General features: G+C 35.8%; 1 protein-coding gene across 25 annotated transcripts in view; it reads right to left on the minus strand.

Annotated features, from left to right (window-relative positions):
• LOC108150175 (sex determination protein fox-1) overlaps positions 1 to 25,113 on the minus strand; it is a 118,045-nt gene that overhangs the window by 67,161 nt on the left and 25,771 nt on the right. For 22 of the 25 annotated variants that reach the window (XR_001774660.1, XM_041707921.1, XM_017278155.2 and 19 more), the window contains exon 2: positions 22,824 to 23,312. Coding sequence is in view for 24 of the 25 variants with exons in the window: in XM_041707921.1 (XP_041563855.1) it covers positions 22,824 to 22,886 (63 nt within the window). In the remaining variant the exon portion in view is untranslated. Of the gene's footprint in view, positions 1 to 11,116; positions 12,992 to 13,029; positions 13,166 to 22,823; positions 23,313 to 25,113 lie in introns of those variants that run through there. The other 3 variants (XM_041707922.1, XM_041707917.1, XM_041707918.1) reach the window with 2 other exon arrangements.

Consider the following 25,113-nt stretch of genomic DNA (forward strand, 5'->3'; position numbering starts at 1 on the left):
AAACTTATAGATACAAAACTTAAGCCCGCTTTGACAGTTTGCATGTATCTAGATAACAAACCAAACAGCGCGAAACAACAAAAAGACTAATTTTGTGTGTGTGGCAAACTTTTTTGATTGAAGCGGCAACAAAATGGCATACGCACTCAAAGTCAAAGTTCGAATTCTGGGGCGTGTGTGTATGCGACAGCTGCCGCCATTTAATTTTGAGATAAAAAGGGGTTCCCCCAAACCGAAAAACCGAAAAAGCTAAAAACCAACCAACCAAAATTGGTTTAGGCAGCAGCTTTCTGGCGGCTTATCTTATCACCAGCCTAATTGTCATTGGCCCGCAAGACTGACAGTTAGCGTTAATGTTGCCCAATATATATATATACATGTCTGAATACGGCTGGGATTTATCTAATGAGTCCCAAAACACACCCGGAAAAGTGTGACGAGCATTTAATGAACCTTTAGCCTTTCACCTGCTGCGGAACAATATTCGGCTATCAGCGAAAATGACAATGGTAATGCCGGATTTCCCGACTATTGGAAAAACAGCGTTAATTAAAGTGGCCCCAGGATATAAAAGAGCTCACCAGATGGTTTTGGGTATTTTAGTTTATTTATATGGTGAAAGTATGTTTAGTAATTTGACAATCGGATTACAACAAGGCTTTTTCAAATGATTTTTTATAATTACAAATCTGGTTATTTTCTTTGTTTACGAAACGCACTTTTTAACTGCGTTAATAAATACGGTCGGATGTAAAAATAAATATAATAAAGGAAATTCAACATGTATCAGTTAATGATATAATTATGTAAAAGTTTTGGCTATTATTTTTATTTGTTTCGAAAGGATGGCAATAATTAAGCAGTTGAATGGAGACGGAAAACAACTATTTTCTTTGCTAGCTACTTTAATTAAAAAAAATTGAAATAGGAAACTCAATATAAAACAGGCTAATATAAATTCTAACGATTTTCAAATAGGACGAAACCGAAATCATTTTCCCATTTTTGTTAATTTTTTTCTGACAAGGTATGTAGTTGCCTATGTCTATTCTGCCAATAATTCCAATCGAAAAATGGCCATAAAATACCTTTCCAAATTTTCTTCCACTTTATAAATCCATTGAACTTGTCATCAGCATATTCGCCTTTTGTTTGCTGAATAATAAGTATTTAATTTGATATATATTTCAGTGATTTATTCAGTCACTGGCTTGCGGGCCACCCACTGCGAAGAACTCGGACTCGAACGTTATTTATAACCAGGCAAAATGTCTGAAAATACACATTTTCGCATATTTCAGGCCATGTCTTTGACTTGTTTCTACCTAAATTTACCAAAAAAAAATTATTTGATTTGTTTTCAATTAAATTAAATTAAAATCCCACATTTTTCCTGTTTTAATCATTCGAATACTGTGACTTTTAAGCTGTGCGAGAAACCACAAAAATAAAATCATTTTTAAATCATAGGCAAGTCGAGTTTCCAAGAATAATTTTATGTTCACGGTTGGTGGAGGTTTTCCATAAAATGGGTGTTTTAGAGAAAATGTATGCAAATTGCTAGAAATTATGTAACACAGAGACGGTATAATTAAATTTTGGTCTCATTTTTGTGGTTGCAAAATTATGCAAATTTCTCCTAGAAATTTTGAGCAGGTTGGCGGTATGGGCAATTGTTGCTGTCGCCTTTGCTGGTATCATTGTAGATTTTAGGCGTAAATAATAAATTAGAGCGATATGCTAGCGGAATAATATTAAAATCTATAAAAGTGAAGTAAATATTTGGAAGTTTGTGTGGGGTTTTCAAAGGATCTGTTGTTGGATACTAAAAGATTTAAGCATGCTAAATAAATGACTAATGTAAGCATCTTACTTGGTATTCATTTGGAAAATACTCATTTAAATCTATTCACAGGATAGGAGCATTTAAGCTGAGGGGGAAAAGCATTTATAGAAAACTTTGTATCAATTTCTTTTATGGTTCCTCCCATTATCACCTTCTTATCATAAAGCAATTACTATTGATGAGTAACCACACAGCTAATTTTAAATAGCTACATAACTAAACTTACTCTTTGCATTTTGCTTACGGTGATCTTTCATTACGTGAATTTTAAGCAAAACTCATTTAAAGTAATCTCATTTTAATATATTTCTTCGTGCCATCACATCAGTCCTTATCTTTGTATATTCCTGATTGCTTTAATGCTTCCCATTGCTTCTCTGTGTCTCTTCTTTGAGTTTCCTGGTAGGCTTCATTGCATAGTTTAAATATTGATTTTTAATTATTTTAAGCAGCACCAGTACCACAAAGTATGCGATGCTCCAGAGGTGCCACACACCCATATATATGGTGTATATACATTTGTATATATAGATTTATACAGCATCACCCACGGTGCTCCTGAGGGGCCACACACTGAGCAAAGGACTCGACTCGCCTTGCCTTGCCTCGCCTCTTCTCACACCTTTCAGTGGTGGCCTTCCCCTGAGGGTTGCTCTGGGAATTGCGAATGTGGGTGGTCTTTTATGGGTGGTTTGGGGGTGGTGGTATGTGCGTGGGTTTTGTTTTTAGCCCTACTGCTACTGCTGCTGCCTCTCTTGAGCCTCTTAAATGTCACAATGGTGATGCCTAGTTGCTTTGGGGTTGGCGCTCGGGTCACCCCATCAACCATCCTTTGCTGCACCGCCCACCCCCCTTTTTTGCCACCCACCCTGCCATTTATTCATTTTTTTTTCGTTTGCAGTTCGGTTAGAGAGGTACAAAATATAATATGTATGAGTTTCTTTGCCGCTGTTGTTCTTTCTTGGCCATTATTTTGCACTTGCCGGAGAACGAAAGGGCGACCCTGACCCCAGGTCCACTGTTAACCCATGGTTTGTCCTACGTCTTCGTTTCGTTTCGGTTCGTTACGTTTTGTTTTCTTCACTTAGAAAAAAAAAGAATATTATGGTAAAAAGATACAACTCTAACATAACTCTTTCAATTTCAAGTTACAAAGTATTTCTCAATCCAGAACGCTATAAAATCCCTACCAACAAAACTCCAACAGATTGTTTATGGAGATTTGATTATTAATCATTTGAAATTAAGTAAGTTAATGTTTTAGTTTGACAATTTTTCCCAGTGTTTATGACAAAACGCATATGTTTGAAGGCAAAACGGACTCGCAATTTGATTTGTTTGAAGCGGCATGCAGGAAAAGAGAACTGGATAGGGTGAAGGGTCTGTAGGGTACACAATTACAAAATGTTTTCGGTTTGGGGCCTTTTCAGCTATGTCAGCGCGACAGCGACGTTGCCAAACTTCAGCAATCCCAAGCGAAACGATTTAGTGGACCGCTGTTCACTCAGCACCATTTCCAGCGAGCGAGACGCCATCATCAATCGATGATGCCGGGAGAACGAGTGGCCCACAAACTGGTAACAGATGCTGCACACGTGTCTCGGGTGCGGTTCGGTGTGTAATTGGATGATGTTCAAAGGACAGACGGGAAATCGGGGACTTGGGTCGAGCGCGGTGCTCGCAGAGCTCAAAACAAATAAATAGTCAAGCGGCGGCCATTTCAACGTCGTTCATTTCGCTGTGAGTGAAATACAAATAACATTTAATAAGAAAAGGAAATTGTCTATTTTGGCAGACAGGCTGAACGACAGGAAACTAGAGGATGGACTTTATCTACACAAAGAAAAATGTCCTGCGATAATTTTTTATACCAAGTTAAACGTTACAACAGCCTACAAAAATGTAGTTGTATGTGCTTAACTTCTTATATCACCTAAATAAAAAGATTTAAATCTTTGTAAATGCTATTTATACAATATATTCTACATAATTTAACCATGTTGGTTGACTTCAGTTTAATTTATCAAAGATTTACCCACTGCAACATTTTTGAGCATTGAATCGCAGAAGTTCGTTCAATTTGTTCCTGTGTATCCACAATCAATGAGAATTAGCAAAGGGCAAAAAAAATACATCGGAAAGGCTGAGGATTGAGCTTCCATTTAGAAGTGTTCGAAATGAGATTTAGTCGAGTGTGTGTGTTAATCAGTGGGATAAATGGAAGGAAATAGATAGGAAGTAGAGATGTCTATTCCTGAAATAAAAATACATTTCCATAGATACTTGTTACATTTACTGAGCTCTTTTACTAAAAACGTACAAGCAACTACATATATTTATTTGGCCTCTTGATTGCAGCTGTGCATTAACCTTTTAATATCCCCCACCCATCTCACTTAGATGTTCATTATAATAGCCATGTTAATTGCAATTTAATATGCGCGCATATGGGTACAATATTTTTTTATATTTTTAATAAATTTAAATTGATGTCAAAATCGTGCTGAAGTTGAAGGCCGCCTTTGTACAGACTTGAACATCAACAAACATACATACAAATTAAAACTAAATAAATTAAGTAAACAAAACAGGCAGACGGTCATTAAAATCAACATTAACCATCAAAAGGCATTGGGGCTATAAGTTAAATGAAAAGGAATCAATAAATTATTTGAGCTTTAATATAAATGGAAACGACTGAATGTGAGTGGAAGAAAACTCGAACACTTCCGAGTAGTGCAAATACATGAAATAATATCCTTCGGGCAAAACGAACAGTGGAAAATATTTACTGAGATAGACCTGTGTCTAAGGTTAGAGGCCTTCAGTATTTAAGGAGGTATTTAAACGAGAAAAAATTGTTGCAAATCAAATTAAAGGGAATAAAAAAACTAAAGTTAAAAACAGAAAAATGTTTATTATTATGTTTCTGCAACTTAAATGGTTAAACACGCTCGTCGTTTAATATTATAGTAAATATATATAGATAGTAAAAGTTGAGGAATCTTATTTGAAATATTGCTATTTGTTGTTTCTAATTTATATATAAAAAAACATGACCATTACATTCTTTAATTAAATTCAAAATCGCTGATCTTAATACCATTAAGGCCTATAATCGAAAACAAGTTCGTTGATCTTTATTATCACCATAAATTTGCTTTTTAAACCTTTAATTAAAATGTTATTGATGCACCCAGTTCAGGTTCTGGGTCATTGCAATTGTAGGTTCGATTTGCCATGGCGAATAATTAAGAGGCCATAAAACAGGGAGGCGGAGGTGCTGGCTTCAAGGTCACTGGCTGTAAAGGTCACAAGTTGGCCAGGTTGCTAGCCGCTGATGATGTCAGCAACTCGTTTATGGTCAAGACAATCGAAACAATGGCGCCAGACGTAATTTATACCCCACCCTTCCATTCAGATTTCAACCCGAAGCGCATCTTCCATTTATCTTTTGCATTGCAACCTGACTTGTTCACCTTGTTGTTGCCGGCGCTGTCGCTTTATGTTAATTGGCAACAGTTTATGGCAAAGTGAGCACAGTTTTCCACCAAACGGGTGGCAACGAGTAGCAAATTTGCACTTTTCAGCTAGCTAATAAATTAGATTCGTCGAAAATGCGAAAACCTCGAGACGCCATTAAAGAAAAATGTAAAAATATATACACTCTACAAGGAACACTAAATAAAGCAATAAACGAAGGGGTAAAATAAAAAGTTACATTCTTGAATCGTTAAAGTGATTTGCGCGGGTCTCTCTCCAAACGCGCTTTTGGCATTTTTTCCAAAGCGAGAATTTATGGCAAAAAATCGTGTAAGTATGCAGGCATTGTTGTAGTAATTACAAAAAAAAAATTGTGCAGTGGACAAAACTCCATTAATCGTTGATTAATTGCATTTGCATAAACTATGCAAAGTTTTTAGTTATGCAAGATATTTACAAAGCTATTTTTTTGAGTTGAGGCAGCATTCTATAAATAGTAACAGACTGCATGTCTCTAAATATATCCGGTTTTGGAATGATTCAGGTGAGACTAACCAATTAAATGGAATGCAATGGCTGGTACTCAAGAGAGGCGCTGAATCAGAAAAAATAATTTGAACCTTGAGTTAATGCAGCGTTAATGAACGATTTTATAAACAAATAAAGTTCAATAAATTTCTTATGACTATTTTAAGGAGTATACACTGTGTTTTCAAACTTGACCAACCCCCTTTCTGATATCAATTAAGTGGAGGTCTGTCTATCCACTTTAAACTTTGACAAACTTGTAATACAACAATTATTTGTATAAATCCATTCAAAAGTTGTTTGCCCACTTTTTATTTTTTGACCAACCCTAAAAACAAACTTAAAACCTTGCTCAATGCTAAATCAAGTGAGCATGTAAACACAGTGCGTAACGTAAGCAAACGAGCTGCCATTTTATATCTAATTTAACTAAACTAATTTAATAATTTTTGGGTATAAAAAAAATTTTTTATTTTATTTTACAACTTTAGTAAAATAAGAAAAATAATACCATTCTTGATTTAATATAAAATTCAATTCCATTATTTTGCCGAAACGCACTGTTCTTTTTTTGACTTTGTAGACATTTTTTTGATTACTCAATAGCAAAATATTTTGTCTAACGAAATAAAGTCAACAAAAATATTATATATGCACGAACGACATGCCTACAATAAAATCTCGTTTATGACATGCAAATAAAATGTAAATTTAGTAGCCCAACAGTGAGCACGGCAGAATAGAATTGACCAAACGAAATAAAATTGTATAAAAAATTTCAACGAATTGAGAGAGCGAAGAGCAGAAGATAAATAAAAACAAAAGCCGGCCGCAATAAATAAAAAAAGCAAAACAAAGCCCGAGATCGACTCGAGGCGGCAATAAAAATTTGTCGACTGTGTCAGCGATCAAAAGCGTTCAAAAAGCACGTGGGGGCGTAACAAATAGCCAGATAGAGACAGAATGAGACGGGCAGAGGGCCAGCGAAAGAGACGACAAGTGTGGTGAAGAAGCAGAACTGATGCACTGAGCGTTACACTTGCTGTTAATGAATGAAAACGAATGGCGGTTGAATGGAGCTGGGAAATGAAGTGAAAACAATTCACAATGTCGTAAAAAATCAAGTAAAAAGACCATAAATAAGTACCCATTTCACGCTATAAAGTAAAAAGTACAGCAAATTAGAGTGTAATCTTGCAAATTTATCCTTAGAAATTCATTTTTAGTTTAAATCACGAAACGAAAAATTTTCCCATAACAAAGAAATACACATCTGTTTTTATAAACTCATTTGATTAGATATTTTTCCCATTATAGGTTACAAAATAAAGTCAAAATTTAAAATAAAAATAGTTATCGAAAATAAATCTGATTGTATTACGGAAAATCAGATGTTAAAGACAAAAAAATTTTGATTGAATGGTTTGAAGTTTAAGAATTCTCAATTTATTATAGCGATTGGATACTTTTATTTATTAATCAAACAATTATCACAACAACATCTTCATTGCGAAAACGAAAATTTCTATATTAATTCCAGAACAGAGAATTTCCATTTCAATGGCTTTAGGCACTTGATTCAACATTGTTTTACAATTATTGTAATTAAATGCCTTCCGAAAGAGCTGATCTTGAGCTAACCACTCATGCAAAACGAATAGTATTATGAAAGCGCTCCAATAACTTAGATAATGCTATAGACCGCCTCGATCCGTCTGACTGCTACAGATACCGTTGCTTTGGCGACTGCACTACAATGACAACGCGAAAACCTGTTACACTTTTGACCAAGTTTTGTCCGCTTGCTGCTGACTCATAAAAAAAAAAAATAAAAAAAAAACGGGCGTGCGACGATCTTGCTAATTGCTGGGGGCAGACAAGCGAGGGGAGATACTTGGGACTCGTGTGACTGACACCTGCGATTAGCTTTTAGCCCCCGCTTTTTACCACCACACCGCACCCCCTTCAAGCTCCCTAATCGTTGAACCGAATAATTTGCATGAAACTTGGCTTAAACGTTTCACTCAGCGCAGAGAGAAAAAGAGAGAAAAAAATTGAGTTTCGGTCATTCACATTGCCCCAGGTTTTGTTGGCGTTTGTTTATCTTTGGCTCTTTCATCTCGAGCTGTGAACTTGTCAGTTACAGCAAATTTGCATTGTGTTAATTTAAAATATTCAATTTACTCGTTTAGTAATTTTATTTGAGGCATTTGATATGAGCAAAACTGGTACATGCGTTTTTAAGAGCATTTTAACGTTATTCGACCCGGATTTAAATTGCTTTCGGCAACACCTATGCGAATTAAACAAAAGTATAAAACACCTAAATAATATAAATAAAATCGCAAGTTAATTGTCAATTTATTTGCAATTTGCATTCCAAAGGAATTACGCAGAGGGGATGTTAACTTGAGTACCTTATTTTTAATTTTTACGAGCTTAATTATGGGTAATTTATCATCAAACACTTTGAAAGTGAGAGGTAGCCTACATTTTATATAATTCCGGGGAGCACTCATTTGGATTGGCTAAGGAATTTAAATAATGTTTTCTATCGTCGGTTTTATCAAGGCGATGAGAAATAAAGAGGGATGGCAAGAAATGGAGACGGAAAGGCAAAAATGTAAATCAACTTTAATTGAAATAAATTGTCATATCATTTTGCCCTGGAAATGGACTCAATTAGATGCGGGCCTTATGCCGCTCTACTCTACATTACTTTGCCTATTCTAAAATTTGGTATTTCGTTCTCTCTATGGTCCCTGGAAAATTATAAAGCACCATCATTCAAGGGGGGAAAATGAGAAATTGAAATATGACAAGAACCTATCCAATCAGTCAAGGGATTGATGACCACTCTGGGTAATGGAAAAAAATGGAAAATCTACTTAAGACGTTGTCGGACACATGCCTACATAGATGTAAGACTAATTGAGTGAAAGTCATTTTGTACACGAAAATCATTTGAGATGCCAAACAGCGCTATAAACACAAAATAAACATAATTAATTGCAGACATAAAGTTTGAAAGAAATAAAGAAAGAGATATCTGCTATAATACAGTGCGTTGCATGATCTTAGGTAGTTTTAAGGCCAAAAATTGTGTAAGGGTTTATTTATTTTGAATGTTTTTATTTATATGGTTATTTATATGATTTTCTTAATTCAAAAATAATCAAGTTTTATATGACTTATTCTGCAAAAAGTCCATCTTAAAGCTTTACAATTTCAAAAAGCACAGTGTAAATACTTTAATCTGTTTGGCTTGAAATACAAAATCTTGACCAAAACTTTGCGGTTAAGTGCGCACGCACAATGGACTTCCTCTGATCTCTCTGCCTCACAAAATCTCCGCCTCCCCATAAAAACCACATCTGAAATACAATTTATGCCAGCTGCCGTCGACGTATAACCGTTTTATGCAATTTATGTGCAATTTTTCAATTGAAAAATCGCCGGACCAGGCCAGGAAGGTTTCACTTAATGCGACGCAATTTCAGTATTATTTTTTTACAAAATATTTTCCTCTCGCTCTGTTCGTTGGCGAGTTATTTCGCATGTGCGAAACGTTTCAAATTTAAGTTACTACTGCTACTGCGATGACAGCTAGGCGAACTTTTAATTGCAATTAATTTGAGTGACATTTGCGAAATAAAATGAAACTAGAAATCGATTCGGGGCGGTGGCGACATAGAGCAATTGCAAAATTATTGAAAATATTATGGTTGTCGCCTAGAAAGTTGTGACTTTTTAGATTAGTTGCCGATAACGCAAGCACGTAAAATAGAATTTAAAATCTTTAAGCGACAGAAAGAAGAATAGACCCGCAAAACACATTAAATATTTTTCATTTAATTTAAATTAACTGAGAAAAAAATAAATAAACTATTTTTAAATATAATGGTCTGCCTTATTACAGATTTGTAGCCCATCAAATCTTGTAAATTTTGGTTAATTTATAGATTTCTTACTAGGCCACAAACATTCATGTGCGTATCCATTCATTTATCGAACATACAAACTCCAAAAAAGGCTCGTTCTGGCTTAAGCCACCAATTCAATGTCAAGTTACCGGTCTGACATCATTAAAACCTCATCGTTAACCAAAACAACCGCTTCTAGTGCCATTCATCAAAATCTGGTCTATGTTAAGGCCAGGCCAACTTCCTTATCAATCATATGGCATTAAAGTATTTTTTACCCATTCAATTTGCATTTCAAACGTACCTGCAAAGAAAAGAGGAGAGAAGACAAATGAAATAAATTAATAAAAATTGAAATTTATTCGCAGACGTGGGAAAATATGCTGAAGATACAAGCCAGAAAAAAAGTCGTTCTTGTTAACACATTGAGGGATCAAATGAACAGGCAATAAATTGGGGCCAGATAATTATATTATGTCGGTGGCATTAAGAATATATTGTGTATTGTATATGTATCAGATTTTAACGACAGAAATAACCATAAACACGGCCAAAGTCAAGTGGAAGTCGAGAGCAGCGAAAATCCGAAATCCAAAAAGCCGCAAATTCGACCCGCATTTTTGGTTTGGCTATCAAATTACCCCCGTTTCTCCCCTGCAAACAATTGTCCCGCATTAAAAAAAGAAAACGAAGACAAAGTCAACATTTGGCCCTAAGAGGGGTCTTTTTTTCTCTTTTCTTTTGGGACACACGTGTGACTACAACATTTAACATTATTTGTTGTAGTATAAGCAAATAGGTAAACAAACAGAGACACAAACAGCGGCTAGAAAGGGAGAGGTGTGTAAAACAGAGAGTTTGATTTAGCACGAGCTAAGATTCGCTTTAAATCGAGAGTAAGACACACAGAGACTGCGGCTCCGGATGGAAGAAAAAGTAAATAGTGGCGACAAAGATACAGTGGCCGCTGTTTAAATATTTTACTACTTCTTTAGGACAGTTTTCGAATCAGCTGTACGCTTTCTATAGCAAAGGTTAAGGTTTTTTTTAAGGTTGTTACTGTAATTAACTTACAATTTGCTAAAAGATAGTAGACAAAATTTAATAAATGTGATTTTTTCGCGAAAATTTTAACGAAACTATTAACTCTTGTCGAGGTACCACTGTTCTAAGTAAATCGCCATTGAAAAGTGCACCTTCAGACGGCAAACAAAAAGTGTAATAGAGCCGAGTTTGCTTTTTATCGTTGCTTGCCTGTGATATTTACGACTCGCGATGTTTGGCAATGTTTGTTTTTACTGCGGATTGCTGGAGTTCTTTTTTTGTCTTTGCTTACCGGATAATACATTCCTTGCGGAGGAAGAAAAAATGCCCCTGAGCCCCACAGTTTGACGGCTTTTTATGTTCACAGTGGCGTCGCAAATGATGTTACTCCTCTCTTGTTGTGCACTCAACAATTTCGCTGCGTGTATTTGCAGGGGGTTGGCCGACAACAAGGGTAGTTCACTATTTTTCTATCACTTTATTCTCGGTTTTGCAAATATTTCTCTTGTATTATGATTTCAGTTTGATTTATTTTGATTTGAATATTTTCTTGGTTTTTGGCACAATTTTGTTTCTTTGTATGTTTTTTTAAGATTCACTTTGACTACAAAATAAGTAAGTCAGAAATAAGAACAAGCTTTTGCACTTTAAAGGTTATTATATCTTAGCACACGCAAAACTATTATATTTTTCAATGTCGCACGTGCGAGTGAGCGAGACGGTGCGCGACTGAGCGATAGGGAGGGGACGACGAAAGGCGATATAAAGTACAAATTCTTGTTTGTTGTTTTTATAGGGGTGGCTTTTTGGGCTCCTGGGAAACTGAAAACTCCCTGGATGTTTTAATTTTTCGAAACGAAAACAGAACCGAATCAGCAAACCAAAGAGAAATGCGCAAAAAGACGGCGCAAACGCGAGACAAAAGAGATGATGCGAAAGAGGCGAACCAGAGGAAACGAAGAGGGGGCGGCATCGTCAGACGGTTACAGTAGAAACATTTCAAATTTCGGCTATTTTTATTTTATTTTAATTTTATTGTGATTCTGATTGTTTTCTTTTATGTAAGGTTTTTGTTATGTATTAAAAGTTTTTGCTTTGTTTTTGAAATCACTCACAAAAAGACAGAAGAAAGTTTTATTTTCAAAGAGCTTGCATTTTATTTTCAAACTTTATACCTCCTATATTTATTTGAACGGAAATAAAACCATTCAGTAATTTTAAGTTGTGTTGACATTATAAGTACAATAAGAAAAGTTAAACAAAACATAATCAATTCATGAATTTTTGATAAGAAAAATAATTTACTCAATTATTATAATTATAGTTTCAAGCAAAAGAAGTCAATAAATCCATACAGTGTCGAGCAAAAGAAGTCAATAAATCCATACAGTTTGAATAAAACTATTTAAAACAACACAAGTTGTTTGCTGCACTAAGAATAGGTAATTTAGCATTCACATTCTTAATATTAACTTCTTTAAGAGTACACTTTATTTAGCGCGGACTGTATTTTTGTTGTCTGTTTTTCGATTTTTGATCACACACAAAGAGGTTTGATTGTCTGCGTTACTACGCATCCCTGAGATACTTTTTTCTTCGCGCGTCTGCACCTTTTCCTGCTATTCCGTGCGCTTTTACTTATGAAACGAACTTAATCATCTCTTTGGGTTTATTTCAGACTTTTATTACCGATTTATTTCAATTTTATATATGTTTGGCGTATTGCGGACAAACAAAGAAGCTGGGAGAGAGAGAGAGAGAGCGCACCAGATGAGTGGGAAAAATCGAATCAGAATCTTTGGAGAGCGGCCAAAAAGGATGGCAGGATAAACGAGCAGGCGAAGAGGAGGCGGCAAAGGCAACAACACAGCAACGGCCACAAAAACATGTGCTGTGAATGAATTTTTTTTGTTACTTTTGTGGGATGCTGCGGGTGCGAGTGAGAGGGGGCGAAAGAACGAACAGGCAAAAGAAAGAAATCACGTCCCTTGCTGCTGCTGCTGCTGCTTCTTCTTCTTTCACCCAGCCGCATGGCATATATATTTATTTATAACTTTTCATTTCATTTATCTGCGCGGTTTCTCGCTTTTTTCGCTTAGCTTCGTTCGGCACTGCACTTTTCGTGTTTCAAAAATTAAAGGGGTTTTCCTTTTCATTTTCCCCTCCCGAATTCGCTGTTATTTTGGTTTGGATTTTCTTTAGTACCGTTTTGCTATCTTAAATTCATTCGTGCGTGTGCGTTTGTTTTCACTTTCAAGCGTGCCGAATTTCCACGGGGAACACGAAATTGCCGCTTTCCGACACCCACGACTTGTTGCGATGAGAAAGGTTTGAAAATAAACCGTTTTCTTCTTCCCTAGAGGTGGAGAAACTTCGATGCCATCATCGATTGTTCACAATATCGGTCCTATCGATGTTTGGCAGGGATTATCGTTGTTTTTCCATCCCTAACGAAGATTTCTTTCTCTTTCTGTTAGTTCGACGTTTGGCTAACATTTCGCTGTTAGTTCGACGTTTGACTAACATTTTGTGGTTAGTTTCCTTACAGAAACCCTCTCCCACCGTCGTTTGCCCAACAGAAATCCTCTCTCATCGTCGCTTGCCTAACATAAATGTCAACGCTCTCTCTGTTAAAAACGGTTTAGCGCATTGCTCACAATTGCGGCTGCCAAAACCACTGTTAGCAATTACAGTAGATGGTCAACAGAAATGTTATGGCCAAACAGAGCTCTTCCAATGATATCGATAAGTGCACCACACTGTTAAGGAATTTTGAAATTTTTATAACGGATTTTAAGCAGGGATTCAAATAATAACTAAGAGTTGAAATTTCGTTAAAAGGTTTTCTGAGAAAAGCTGTTTTATTTTTAAGTTGAGATAAATTTTAAAGATCTGAAGTTCTCAGTTTTCATAACACAAATCTTGTATTGCATCTCATATTATTATTGAAAATTAAACTTTTTATTCATCATTCATCACGTCAAAATTCAGTTTTAAATCCAAATCCAGCCAGATTTACTACGTCCCATGTTTTTATTGCTGCATTTCGAGTGCTCCGCCACCCTCTTGAATCCTTCAACCCGTTGTTGACCATCAAAAGCCCTTTGGCATTGTCTCAGTTCCGTCAGTTTTTCCCCTTTTCCCGCTTTCCACTTTCCCTTCTCATATGACCATCATATAGACTGAACAAACAACGTTCGGGTTGAGTTGGAAAAATGTGTGATAGTTGGGTGGTCCAGTAAAACCAAATCAAAAGTGTCAAGCCTCATTTTCGGTTGTCCAGGACAACGCTTGTCAAGATTGCATTAGCAGCATGTTGCTGGCCAAAAATGCGTAGAAAGGGAACTGGTATAGTGCAACTACACTAACAAATAACCTTTAAAATGGTTTAAAAAAATGTTGTTGAATAAAAAAAAATATTGTGAATAAGTAATACATATTTTTTAGAGAATCAAAAGACAACTATCTTTTTATAGAAACTTTTAAACTGCTTATATGACACCTTTTCAATACAAGTAAAATAATTTTATTCTTTGTATTCACATTAGTAAATACATACTCTAATGATATGGAAAATCATTGCATTTTAAGGCTCCCAAAATGTTTAAAAATAACATATAACGTCTGGCTTAATAACACATTTTTCTGGAACAAAAATGGATTTATTTTCAGTGTAGAACATGCAGGACCAACAAATAGTAGGCGTGTTTTTTGGGGGGCTTATTAACGGGACGGACAGCAGCAGGCGTCAGTTTGATAGTGGAAAACAGGAGGGACAAGCGTGGAGCCGGGAGAAAATGGGAAAGGGGGAAAGGGGCCAAAGAGGGCGTTTCTAGATTTACAATTCAAATGGATTTGCCACCAGAGTGAAAGAGAAAGGTTCGGGCAGACAGAAAGAGATGGTCACTCATAGAAAGTGAGAAAAGTTTTGCACTGCATCCGGGCCCAAAAGCCGCACATGATGCGGCGCCCCTTGATTTTGCTCCTCCCCCCCCCTCGATTTTCCCCGCCACCCGCATAAATGCAAAAATCCCCACGGTGGCAACTTTTTAATCCCTTTTGGCCGGCAAATTGTCGCCAACACTCTGAAAAACGGTAGCCGGGGCCGAAATGAGCAACGTGCCAGGTTTTTCACCGCTTTCCACGCTTTTCCACCTTTTTTCGGCTAAGCTGCTTGAGGCAGCAAACGTAAAGCGAAATTGAATGCAGGCGGGTTGACATAAACGGAAAAAAGGTAAATTATGAACATCAGCCGATAAGTTATGAAAGTATATTAAATATTTTAAGGTAAATATGGGGGACAAAAAGATGGTTATTCCAGGGGTAAATCACTTTTAATATGCTTAATGGAAATGCGATGAAAAATGATTTGATAGAAGACAAATGTGAAATATGTGAAAGAATGACATGAAAATAAAATATTTTTTTTGGAATAATAAATTGTTTTCTTTATAGGGCTTCATTTACAAAATCGACAAAGATAACAAAGATACAAAAAATTAATGGTAACCATACATAAAAAATAGTATTTATTTAAAATAATAATAAATCGTAATGGCAGTATTTATTAAACAGCCATTTAATTATGCTTTTTTATAGATAAATCTACTTTTATATCATATGCATTAAAATACCATATTGAAGCTTATTTCGCTCATAAAGCCCAAAGTTTCCATAGCCCTTCAATCGTCGGCCAACCGCAACTTGGGGAAAACTAAAGGCAAATTCCTCACTTCTGCTTACCAACCCCCCGCACCCCTCCTTCCCTCGGGAGCTGACCTGCCTCTGAATTTGATATATGTAAAGAGGGAAGAAAGGGGAAATGCGGCCAACTAACCGCAAACAATAACAAACGATGGCCAAAAGCGAAACAGAAGCTGTTTCTGTTTCAGTCTACACCTACACACCTACACACCTACACCCCTTGCCCCCACCCCATTTTCCTCCTCCCAGGGGCGTAGGCAGTGGGCGTGGCAGCTGCTGGGGGATCTGTCGGGGTGCCATTTACAAGGAGCAAAGGATTTATGATGCCTGTTATCGCGCCCACAACGCGAAGGGTGCACAGCAGGCGAAAACGATGACAAAAGGGCGCCCATGGAGGGTGGGCGGGAAAAATCAGCCAGGGAAAACTCAAAGGGGGTGGGAGATTTCACGGAGGAAGGGCTGGGAAAAATCAGCAATGGCGTGGAAGGCAGATAAAATCTCACACGCAACAAACAAAATATGGACAAAAAAACAAAGCATACTTTTTTGGCCATTTAAACGAAGGCATAAGTTTCATTGAGTCAAAGGTGAAGAAAAATAGTTAAAAAAATTTGGAATATTTTCGAAGCTTATAATATTACTTCTTGTTCTGGCTTTTTACAAATATTTTTTCATTTATTGTGAAAAAAAAAATAAAATAAAAGTTTTTATAAACTTTGTCTAGTTTTCTTTAACTTATTCGCAGTAAAAATTAGAAGAAAGGAAATATAAAATCAAGAAAATACATTTTTAACTTTAATTAAGTCATTTAAAAAATCTAAAAGTGACAGCACTGGCTAAGTGAAATCTACAAGTGCCAAAACAGAAGATTTAATGACTTAAGAGGGGCGAGAAGAGGTCTGAAAGGGTTGTTTTCGTTTTTTTGGGGGGAGGGCAGCTATAAACACATGTGTTCGTTGTAGCGCAAATTGGGTTGAGCTTTTCACCCGCTCCAATTAATCGGGATCTTATGGGGTTATTTATTTCAGGCAACCACCACCGGTGACCTTGAGTGTTGCCATAAAATCTGCATTAATTAAATTAAATTCCCATGCCAAAACAGAAAACCTAGCGTCTAATTAAAAAGCCAAAAAACCGTTTGCCCATTTGGCAGAGGCTAAAAGTATCTATTACTGAATTTTAGTGGGGCTCTTACCGCGCCAGCCTCCTAAATTAGTCAATAAATTAAGGCAGCCAGAAAGTTGCTGTTTCGCTGTTTCCGCTCGCTCCATCCTAACGAGCCAAAAACCATTGCATTAAAAAAACCATTCATTAAAATGGCGAAATGTGGCGCTTGAATTTATGGCTTAAATGGCAGGGAGACCTGTGCGTCTCAAGTGGCAAAAAAAAACATAGAGAAATAAACTGAAACAGAATCAGAAACAGAAATAGAAGCAGCTTCCTCATTCAGAACGATTCAAGTCTTTAACCGGAGTTTCGCCTGGAATTCCCTCGACTCCTTTGCTTTTTACCGCAGAAAAGTGGGGAATAAAACTAGCAGGTGGGCGAGGCAGCAAGTGGAGAACATTTGATATCCTCTTTTTACGATTTATCAACTCTTTATCTAACATTTACCTCTGATTAAACATTGGCAAACATTTTTGTAACAAAATATAATGTAACAATATATAAATTAACTGAAAACTGTAGAGAATTTACTAACTGCAGTAAATTAAATATAATTAAATATTTAGAAAAGTAAAACATATTTAATTTAAGATAATAAACCTACGGTATAAACTATATTCATGGATATTTATCAAAAAAATAAAGAAAAAGAGAAACCAAAAACTTTAATTACAATAAAGCTTAAATGCATTTAAAAGATTTATTTAATTTGTAAATAATATTTTACTGTTTGATTTTCGGAAACATTCTCACGATGAGTAATTTGTATGCAGTACACTGTTCAAATTTTATCCTGAATTTAGGCAGGAGGTCGAGGAGTGATGGTACCCACAGGCCCCACAGTTCAATGCGCTCGCCATGCACTCAATTATAATTTGCGAACGACTCTCAGACAGAAAGGCCGCCCATGGGACGACGATGACGCGTCATCAGGCCATTAGCAAAAAGCAACTCAGACATATGTTGGGGCAGGGAAAAATGGGGAAATAGCAGAGCAAGAGATACACTACAAAAAATTACATTTTTGTAACGCTAAATTTATAAAAATTATATTTAATTTTAAAGAACTCCGTACATTTTGCAGAATAAAATCAACAAATGTGCAGACTTGGCTAAAAACATATATATACAAATACTATATTTAACTTAAATGTGTTTTCTGTGAGTGCAAACACAGCCAAATTGTATGCAGCATTTGAAGAATGATAAAAGCATGTTGTAGGTTTGGGTTTATTTCTCCTTTTCTCCTGGACTCCCCACATATTTCTTTCATTTTGTGTCGTTTGGTTTACTTAATGTGTGTGTATTTAGCTGCGGTCTTTTTTTTTTGGGTTTTTTTTCGTTGCTGATTTGCGTAATATTTCTTGATTTTAGTTAGGCAGATAAAGCAAACAAGGAACAATGGGAATGGTTTTCCTGAGAAAATATATACAAAGAAGGAAATGCGGTTGCCGCAAACTAATTCTGCCTTCCTCAGGTAATAGCTATTAAACTAAATACCCAAACAATAAGCTTAATTCGATCGATGGGGGAAAAATAGGAGAAAGCCATCATTAAAGACCGCAACCACTAAGAGGCCGTTCATAATGGACTTTCCACTTTATTTGCTTTTTTTGTTGGCACTCGCGCACATAAAAATCTATTTGAAAGAGTCGTATTATTTTTGACTAAATTCCAAGGAGATACAATAAAATTCAATTGCAAACTTCGCTTGCGGCAGCCGCAGAAAATGAAAACAAAATAATGAATATACTTTTCTTGGCCGGCTAAAGCTTAGAGACGCCGAAAAACTTGGCAGTTCTTAGCCACAGGGGCGAAATGTGCTGTCCTGCTGCTGCAGCAAACACATGTCTAAATGCCCCTCCCCATTCCGCCCGCCATTCTTCTATTTGGGCGAAAAAAACAAGTTTTTACTTCTAGGAAAGCTTTTCGAAAAACTTGCACGGACAAATGGCAAAACTGCTTATCTCAGCAAAAAGCCAAAAAGAAATGCTGAGTAAAGGGGACGAGAGGGGGCGAAAGGCGTTGCCTTAAGGGGCGTGGCAGTTGCACTAATGGTGCCAAGCAACCGGAAATGCCGCCATGCATGTCTGCCTCCATTTCAGAGGCTGTGTATCGCTCTTCTCCCACTTTTCCACCCAATTTTACCCTCAATATTCCTTCTTTTTTTTCTTCTCTCAAGTAAATCTTGATTGCCTTTTGCTGCAAGCCAAAGAATAAACTATATGTTTTCTTACAATTCCCTCCTCGAACTTATCTTTCGATACAGATATCTACTTTTTGCTATGATAATTTCCGCAGTATTTTATAGAGAAACAAATGGCAGACTGTCAGTTTGATTTTAAAATCAGAAACAAGACACACTGCTAAAAAAAAAATCAGGGGCACCAGGAAACAAAAAACGTGATGAGCGAATCGAAATTGACATCTTGGCCAGGGGCCAAAGAAGGCCAAAATGGAGTCAATTGGGAGGTCTTATGCAAGATGGCCCAAAACCATGTACGTCGCCAGAAAGATTCCTCTTTTTGCCACTCACAGCTTTTGTTTGTTTTGCTGAAGTACATTAAGAGATCTTAAAATATCAAATTATTTATGTGTTCATGTACTACATTAAATTAAATATTTTAGTGGTTTTAAAAATGTTTATAATAAAAGATTTATTAAAAAATTACTTGATTGAATATAAGAATGGCCAAAAAAAATTTCAAGTTTAGTTAAGCTTCTATTAATAATTTGTATTATTTTTTAAAGGTCTTTAATTTATATGAGCTGCTGCAATACGAGCCAATTAAAACTAACGCCCATTACTTTATGATGGTCAACCAACAAAAATTGTTCAAAATTAAGCAACTTATGTCCACATATAAACTTTATCTGCAAAACGTATAATCAATGCGATGCCACGCCCCCAGCCGCAGAGAAGACAGCAACAAAAAAGTGTGAAATGCAGCTAACGTTAATTGAATTTTCAGCACAGCCAAAAAATGTTGGCTGTTGTGCTTTTAAAACCTATTTGTTGTTTTTGGTATGGCTGCTTATCCAATTAGACACGAAGTTTTTGCTTCTTCTTTTTTGGTTGTCGATGGTTTTGTTGCCTGTTTCAGTTCGCGGCATTAGCTCAAAAGTTGGCCCATTAATGGCGAACTAAATTCACTTTTGCAGCGACGAAAATTCCATTTCAAGAGTGAGCGCAAAAGAGCGAGTGTGGTTGCACTGAGAAAAACTACGTAATTTCAAAGAAAAGGTTTAAAGTAAATTAATTGAGGTAAAAAATGTCTTGCTTGCAATTTTTAAATACTTTTAAAATGTTTATATATTTCTTACAAACACATTTTCAGCATAAATAAAATGTTTTAAAAAATATGTCTCAATAGATTTTTATAAACCCAAACTAAAAAATAAATTTCTTAAAATCTTGCAAAAATTTAATAGCTTTTAGATTTTTTATTTATTTTCTGAATTTTTTATTTCAAGGTATTGAAACTTAAAATTTTTTTTAGTAGTTGTAGTTTTTCTCAGTGCGGATGTGTGATTTTAGTGGTTCTCGCTATTGTTGTTGCTTTTGGTGGTAGCGGTGGCTGATGTTGATTTTCGATGTTTGCTTTTGGCCAGCCGCTGTCTACTACTCCTTTTTTCCCCGCCCTTTTCTGTTGGTGATTGTATTAGCCATCCAGAGGAGTTGGCCAAAAATGGCGCGGTGTGGCAAGGGGTCGAGGGGCGAGGAGGCGGAGCAAAAGGTCCTGTGAGCCGACAGAAGTTTGCACTTTGCGATGGCTGCGAATTGCGGCGGAAGTCAATAAAAGTTGGCCTAGTCCGTGTGGAACGGTGAATAGGACGACTGTCTGAGTGAATTGCCAACATCCACTAACCAAATTAGTAGGGATCGAGATTTAGCTTTGGCCCAGAAGAAATTTAGGAGGTAAAAGTGCCCTTAAATTTAACAGTTTAACAACTATTTCTTGAAAAACTTGAAAAACGTTTAGTGTAAGCGAAATTTAATATGTTAAATAACTTCGAACACTTTCGATGATAAAATAAACTATTTCTTTTATTTGTATAAGACTTATACCATTCCACCAAACGAAGACAAATGAAATCTACAAAAACAGAAGTATAAATTTAAAACCTCTTATTTTTAGCATGTTTTTTTAAGTCCCTATTGTTCATTGCTACTATTATTCAATTTTATTATTTTTATATTCGTTCCCATTTTTTAAGTAATCGGTGTTTGTTGTTTATTCAATTTATAATTATTGTGTACATTTTGAGCAAGATATGATATCTAACTAAATTTATAAAATTTAAAGTCAAGCCATTTATTTTAGATATAATAAACACAATTTTAAAGATAATACACGAACCCATCCCTAGTATAAGACCAAAGCTAAGACACAGACCGTAGAAGACATCGGTTTCAAAAGTGTCACATAGCCAAGGCAACGACCGCTACAAAAAAGCTTAATTTTTCCAATTTACGAACCACTGCACAAAAAGCCCTTTGCAAACTTTAACATAAGTGGAGAATTGGGGAGTTCTGTTAGCTTAACATTTTTCCTTATACCCACATTTTCTTTGGTTTGCATCTTTACTACAATTTTATGTAGTATACGTAAAAATATAAGAGTTGGACAATGCGTGCTCTCGAGGGAAAGCTTTTGAGGGGGTGAGAGGTTGGAAAATGGATCTGGCATCACCTTTGGACTTGTTACAACAACAAACATAACAATATAACAACAAACAAATATATTAATATAAAGTATATTAAAACGCACCCATATATCCTCGTTTAGGTTGCTCCACTCATCGTTAAGTTCACCGTTTAACTGACAGCAGCGATAGAAAATGCCCCAATTTCCCGTTATAGAAATTCCACAAACACCTCCACATTGAGTTATAATTTCCAATGGCCAATCTTGATCCATTTTTATGATTTTCTAGTGCTTTTCTTCAACCACTTATTTAATTTCACTGATTTCCACACAAAATATTAGAACATCCAAAAAAATCAAATTAAACTAAATAAATCCAAGGGCACGCGAGAAAAATCAACTGTCTGCGACGCGACGAAATTTAAAAAGGAGTTTTAAAAAGGAAAACTGAGAAAAGAAAAATGGAGTTGGCAGAGGAACGGCAGAGGAGCGGCAGAGCAGCGACAGAGGATCAAGATCAAAGCCCGATAATAACCAATTAAAAGCCAGCGAGAAAGAGAGAGATGATCGAGCTCTCGACGCCGACGCAACAACAAAAGTCTGCACAAGTGCGTCGAATATGGCAGTTCTCGAATGCATCCAAAACAGCTATAGCTGCCTTTTCATTGCCTATTATTGCAATTATAAATATAAAGATCGACTTGATTTAGCCATTTTTTTGTGAAAGTATGTAATTTCAGGGTAATTAATATTGTTAGCAATGCATAGTAACTTATTGCATGACTTGAATTCCTTGTATAAAACTTTATTAAATAGTTCTTTACCATGACTTAATATATAAGAACTAATAAAAAAACAGTCTTTAATTGGTAAAGTAACATATATTTATATAATCTCTTGTAATTTACTTAAATATTTAAATAAATGAAAACAACCATCGATATTCAGATTTGGCTAGAAAAAAGAAAAGGGGTCAGCACTGTCTGCGTTACCGAAGCAGAACAAACGCAAAGAAGTGTTCGCGAAAGGCAGGTATGTGCGCAAGCGCGAGCGAGACAGAGGTAAAACCTAACGGTATTTACCTTAATGCAGTTGTTGTTCATTTTTTGAAGGCAGAGACTAAAACAGATTGATAAAGATTTCAGTTAAAAAGCTCTTTGTACCGTGCGAGTGAGATCACTATACAAGCAAATGTTAATTGAAAAAAGGCTCACAAGCAAGCGTTCGCTTTATTGATTCGGTTTGGTTTTGCACCTCATCAGCTATATTATCACGTTAATAATAATAAAAAGAATCCTTATTATAACAAATTTCAGTTTGTTTGCCATTTTTTAAAGTGTTTCGGTGATCAGTGCAATTAAAATCTTACAAAAATTAAAGTGAGACAAATTGGGGCAAAGTATGTGATTTGAAGTGAAAGGCGAAAAAAAAAAAAACATTAATATATACATTTTAAGGTAAGTTTTAAGAAAATCTTACCTCTCTTATGTGAAATTCCACTGGCGGGACATTTCCATTAACTTCAACTGCCGACGCAGACATTTGTTCGAATTTCTGTTCTGTTTCAAAAGTTTATTATTTCACTGGAGTTTTTGTTTGTTTTTACTTTATATCACGTAAATATCAATACACAATCAACGTTTTATTGTATTATTTTGTGACTTGACATCTGTTCGGTTTATTTTTTAAAGGCATTCGCCTATTTTAGCACCTAATTGAATTCACGTCGGGATTTTCCGAGATTTTTCGTAAGGAAGCTCAGTTATTTTTGTGGTTTTTCTTGTGGCTTTTCTCGCTGTTTTTGTTGTTGCCAATGGAACGTGTCGCCACTGCGAAATGCCGATGTGATTTTTCCACCAGAGTAAGTCCAAAGTGGGCGGTTCTGAAGTGGGCGAGGGTGAGCTCTTGATTCTAGCAGTTTATTAAGGGATTTTGATTTGGCCTCATCTCTTGTTTATGTTTGGACACCTGCAACAAAGAAAAAAAGGAACGATTTTCTTTAAATGCGTAAAAATACTTTGCACGGTATGTATATAAATTCTACATATTTTTTGTGTTTTTAAGGAACCCAAATACATGTTTAAACACTGTCGAGAATTGGCATTTTAGTAAAAATCAATTGACTGTTTGACATTTTAAAATCTTTCTTGTTGACAAATGAAATAAAAAAACTGTTGGAGGAAAAGAAGTAAAATAGGTTACAGACACAAGCAAACTTCAAAAGGCCAACAAGAGCCAAGAGATGAAAAGCAGAAATGAAAGTGCACAATTTGGTTTATTCAGAAGAGAACGCTTAAAAAAAAATGCACTTCCGACATTAAAACTTGTGTAGGGCTCATTTAATTTACGTTACTGTCGTTCAATTTCAGAACCATAAAAATTAGCCACAAAAAGGAAACATTTTTTGTGTCTTCCTTTGGACTTGGTCCTCTGGCTAATTTCCTGCATATTAGTTTAATTTATTTTAATTTATGCTTCCGTTGGTCCCACTTTGTTGTGAACATGGCTTTTTCAGTTCTTTGCGTTCGCATTTCCATTAAAATAAATAACACTGACATAAAAATTCATTTCTTGCAGCGAGCAGAAAGGGAAATTCCAGAAAAAATACTATAAAATGGGGTAAAGCAAAGGGTGGGAAACTCCATGAAGCAGCAAATTAAGCAATTCAGACGATGTGAGTTTTATGTTGCCTCCTTCCTTTTTTTCGAAAGGTTTGTTATTACACTCCAAATTTAGGTGGATTTTCTTATAAACAGCAATTTAAAATCTTGTTTAAAAAAATGTTATGTCCCGAAAATAAACAATTAAACAATTGAACAATCAAATCCATAATCCATATTATAGCTGCTAAGGCTATTAAATATTAAATAGATAATAACTATGTTTTTTAAAAATCTAGTAGAATTTAGCTAATACCTAATAATGTATGAATAAGACTAGGGAAAAATATCCTGCAACTGGCTTTGTATGACCAGAATTTTCCATTCTAGCCAACTAAAATGTACAAAATCATAAATTGGTACTACAATAATATTATCTTCAGGATATGAAATTGGCAACCAAGCGCCACCACTGCTGACACATTAAGCACATGGTGCACTCCACCACATTTTCCACGTTCACAGCACAGAGGGGTTAGCATTTTCCCCCACCGAACATGCTACATTGCTAATGTGTCCCATTTGCAGTGGCGGACCACTGAAGCTTAACGCGTTGTCTACGCAGACAAGCCGCCCTGCAGCCACGCCCCTTTGAGCCTCCATCTGCCCACACAAGCGAAGAAGAAGCAGAAGCATTGCCGCCTTCAATGTGTGCTATAGTTTTTGCCTATCAATGTGTGTATAGTACAGTAAAAGCTCAATTTAAAAAAAAAGTTAACTTTGTTGTTTTAATCATTAAAAAATGATTACAATAAATCAATATAGTTTTAGTTTGGGGTAGAATCAACTTAAGCCTGGTAAAAGGTTATTAAAAAGAAAGTACTACGTTTTATATCATTTTCGTTCTAGATAGTTACATTTTAAGTTTTGTGTTTTTAACCCATAAAACCCATACCAGACTAGGTTATTGAAAATTCGTTACCATATTTTTTGGAATAATGAAATAAACCCATAATTTTTAATCAGATTTTTAATTTTTGACAACATTTTTCTTGAGTTAATTGGAAGCCACATTTACATATATTGTGTGACCACTGTATGCGTCTGCTGGCACACATTTGCTATTCTGAAAGTGTGCTAGTGTGTAAAGCTATTCAAACTTGCATCTG

This window comes from Drosophila elegans, unplaced genomic scaffold, assembly GCF_018152505.1.
Source record: "Drosophila elegans isolate 14027-0461.03 unplaced genomic scaffold, ASM1815250v1 contig_208, whole genome shotgun sequence".
NCBI lineage: Eukaryota > Metazoa > Arthropoda > Insecta > Diptera > Drosophilidae > Drosophila > Drosophila elegans.